The sequence below is a fragment of the Penaeus monodon genome, chromosome 14 (genome assembly GCF_015228065.2).
Source record: "Penaeus monodon isolate SGIC_2016 chromosome 14, NSTDA_Pmon_1, whole genome shotgun sequence".
Lineage (NCBI taxonomy): Eukaryota > Metazoa > Arthropoda > Malacostraca > Decapoda > Penaeidae > Penaeus > Penaeus monodon.
In genome coordinates, this window is record NC_051399.1 from 7,587,587 (window position 1) to 7,590,875 (window position 3,289).

Consider the following 3,289-nt stretch of genomic DNA (forward strand, 5'->3'; position numbering starts at 1 on the left):
CATACCTGTTATACATACATATATATAGGTACTTGATGAGTGAGACTTAGGGTGACCAATGTTCCTTATATATTTTCAGATCATTCGACAAGGGTCCATTTAGTACGTTCCAATTATCCATGGAGAAGGAGTGTGACTGGACCGGGATCAAATTCAGTCCTGACGGGAAGACGATTCTCACGTCTACAAACGGATCTGTTATCAGACTTGTGGATGCTTTCCAGGGAACGGCGCTCAAAACCTTTGCCGTGAGTTGCATCTCCACATCTGCCGTACTGTTCTTCTCCCTGATTTTTTTTTTTTTTTTTTTTTTTTTTTTTTTTGTGTTTGGGTGTGGGTGTGGGTGTGGGTGTGGGTGTGGGTGTGGGTGTGCGCGCGTGTCTGTCTGTCTGTCTGTCTCTCTATCTGTGTGTGTATCTGTGTTTTTATTGAAATAATATTTACATAGTCATAGTTGATACTTGCAGACTTTTTGTTCACTGATTTATTGATTTTATGAACAGTGGGATGTTTATAATGGTTAATGTTTGGCTTTTGTTTCTTCTACATAGGGACATCTGAACAACAAAGGCATTCCCTTAGAGGCGTCCTTCAGCCCCGACTCGCAGTTTATTTTCAGTGGGTCAACTGATGGCAGAGTCCATGTGTGGAATGCGGAAACAGGCTACAAGGTGAGCTTATACTGTGGGGGTCATCACATTTATTAAGGTTATTTGTTAGATTTGGTTCTTTTGGAAGACATTTAAGAGAAAGGGTTTTCCTTTCCTTTTTCTCACCTTTTTTTTTTTTTTTTTTTTTTTTTTTTTTTTTTTTTTTTTTTCATTTTCCTTTTTGTATATGTAATTGCTCTTATAAGTGATATTTTGTTTGGCAGGTTTGTGTGCTGAATGCTGACCATACTGGGCCCGTTCAGTGTGTCCAGTTCAACCCCAAATACATGATGTTGGCCTCAGGATGCACAAACATGGTGGGTGTAAAGAGATTTTATGTTTATACTTTTGTTTTATTCAGTATCAGTAAAGTCTAAGGCATACCAAGGCTACTTTAGACTATTTAACTGGTAGGTATGTCACATTGATGGGCTAGGCTAATCAGCAAAGCCATATTCATATTTTTCTGTGTAGATACATTATAGTGTACAAACTCAGTAGCGTGTGAAATTAACCCACTGTGGGGCATTGAATGTACACGTATGCCATGTCCACTTTAATTTTGGTTTATCTGTTGTGCTTACACATATGGCTCAAAAAGTACTAGGTCACCAGGACGTATGTTGGTGGTCCTACCTGTCTCACCTGTTTACCCCTTCCCTTTGGAAATATTTTTTTTTTTATTAGTATTTTTGATAAAGACATAATGTCAAAAATGATGCCCAGTCGCCCAAAATCCAGGCATAGGATTACTTGATTGGTGACTCTCCTGGTATGTGGCTTGTAATCCCACTTGTGTGCATTCTCTAGACATCATGCCTCCTCTTTGTAATATTTCTTTTCCTGCATAAGCATTTTTTTTGTTTGCCATTTTCCAAGGTCAGCAATTGTTATTTGGAATGCTGTATCAAGATGGTAATAGACTGTTTCCTTGCACAAACTCCATATTATCTCTCTAGGTTGTCTACAACTCTGAACAATAACAATGAGGAACATTTTGTTATTTGTCATATTTTTCATATTTTTTATATATAATTTTTTGTAGCACACCCAGTGCCACCAGCCATGGTGGGCAGGAACAAGATCCTGAGCACAGAAATAGTGTCCTCCCTTGAACCAGCACTCTTCCAGCCATGGCTCATGGATGGTACATTCCACCCTTCTAAATGCCCGCTGAGTCAGATCTTCCTCAAAGTGCTTTGTGCATTCACATCACCTGTATCCAATAGATATTTTCCCATATAAATAAAGGAAAGGGGAAATCAGGTGAAGTCACGTTGGCCCACCATTTGGCTCCTTGGTGACTGAGCACTTTCCCAAATCAAAGTGGACATGTTCCAAGCCGCAGTGGGTTAAAAGCCTGTATGATAATATAACAACCTTTTTCTCTTACTGAAATCAAAGTATCATGAACACATTTTTGAAAAGTACATTACTTAGGCCTATAGGCAGATATAATATTATATATGAGTAATTCAAAATTAGTCTCGTGTATCCCAAAGTCCTCATGAGAATCACAAGTTTTGTCTCTTTGGTGAATGAGATGTGTAAATTGCTCTCTTTTTTTATTTGTTGAAGTGTTATTCATTCTCTTTCCAGGCCTTCTGGTTACCATCCCTAGATGACATGTGAAGAGACAAGCACGCATGCTAGGAAAGACCTGTGAGATGAAATGAAAGAGGAAACAAGAGTTCAGCAGTTCATCATTGTTCTTTTGATGTATAGCTTTCAAGTCAGATGAACCAAAGATTGAAAAAAGAAAACAGAAGAAAGAAAGAAAAAGAAGAGAGAAAATATATGTTCACCTTGTCACAGCTCTTAAGAAAAAAATGAAAAAGAAAAAACTAAGATAAAGAGGAAGTCTGTGTTAAAGATCTGAGACACTGTATTTTGGGTCCAATTCTTAGAGCTCTATGTAACTAAGGCTTTGAAAAAAAAGCCATAATTCTATTATTGTTTTTTATTATTTTTTCCTTTTTTTAAATTAATGCTGTCTAAGTGAGAGGAAATGTTCAACTGAGTTGGACCTTAAAAGAAATACCGTTCTCAAATTTAAACTATTTTGAGAACTTGACCAGAAAATGCAGATTTTTTGTGTGTGTGATCCCTATTACATGTCAGCCTTGCTTGAACATACCTCAGTATGATATGTATTGACAAATTTACACAGTAGTTTTTCTTTGTGATGATGGTGGATTTATGATGGCGAATAAATTACACCGTCAGATGTGGTTATTTGAATGATGTTTTACTGAAATAATAATAGAAAAAGAGAGACAGCGAATTGATGAAAGGAAGTGGAAGTTATACATTGATTTCAAATTATGAGTTCAGGTGTTATCAGAGTTATTTGTATCATGTAAAGCAGTCATTAAGAAAATGTAGCATGATAAAGGCTATCTTCATACTGTGATGATTATAATTAACTTTGATGAAATTCCTGTAACAGTAACTGAAACTCTATCCTTTTTCTTCTTTTCTTTTCTTTTTTATCTGAAAGTAAACAGTTTGTTAAATTGATTTTGGTAAGAGACCTCAAGAAATCATTGTAGTTCTTAATCGGTGTCTCCCGTGTGATTTTCTCCAGGCAGAGGTATTTTCAGCAGTCATATTTGTTTTGTACAGTTTGTACAATTTTA

General features: G+C 36.4%; 1 protein-coding gene across 1 annotated transcript in view; it reads left to right on the top strand.

Annotated features, from left to right (window-relative positions):
• The window catches only part of LOC119580835 (WD repeat-containing protein 82-like), a 15,179-nt gene extending 12,267 nt beyond the window's left edge, over positions 1-2,912 (top strand). The window contains exons 5-8 of the mRNA XM_037928989.1: positions 80-248; positions 552-671; positions 875-967; positions 2,250-2,912. Coding sequence (XP_037784917.1) covers positions 80-248; positions 552-671; positions 875-967; positions 2,250-2,282 — 415 coding nt within the window. The 3' untranslated portion in view covers positions 2,283-2,912. The remainder of the gene's footprint in view (positions 1-79; positions 249-551; positions 672-874; positions 968-2,249) is intronic.
• Positions 2,913-3,289: the final 377 nt, after the last annotated feature.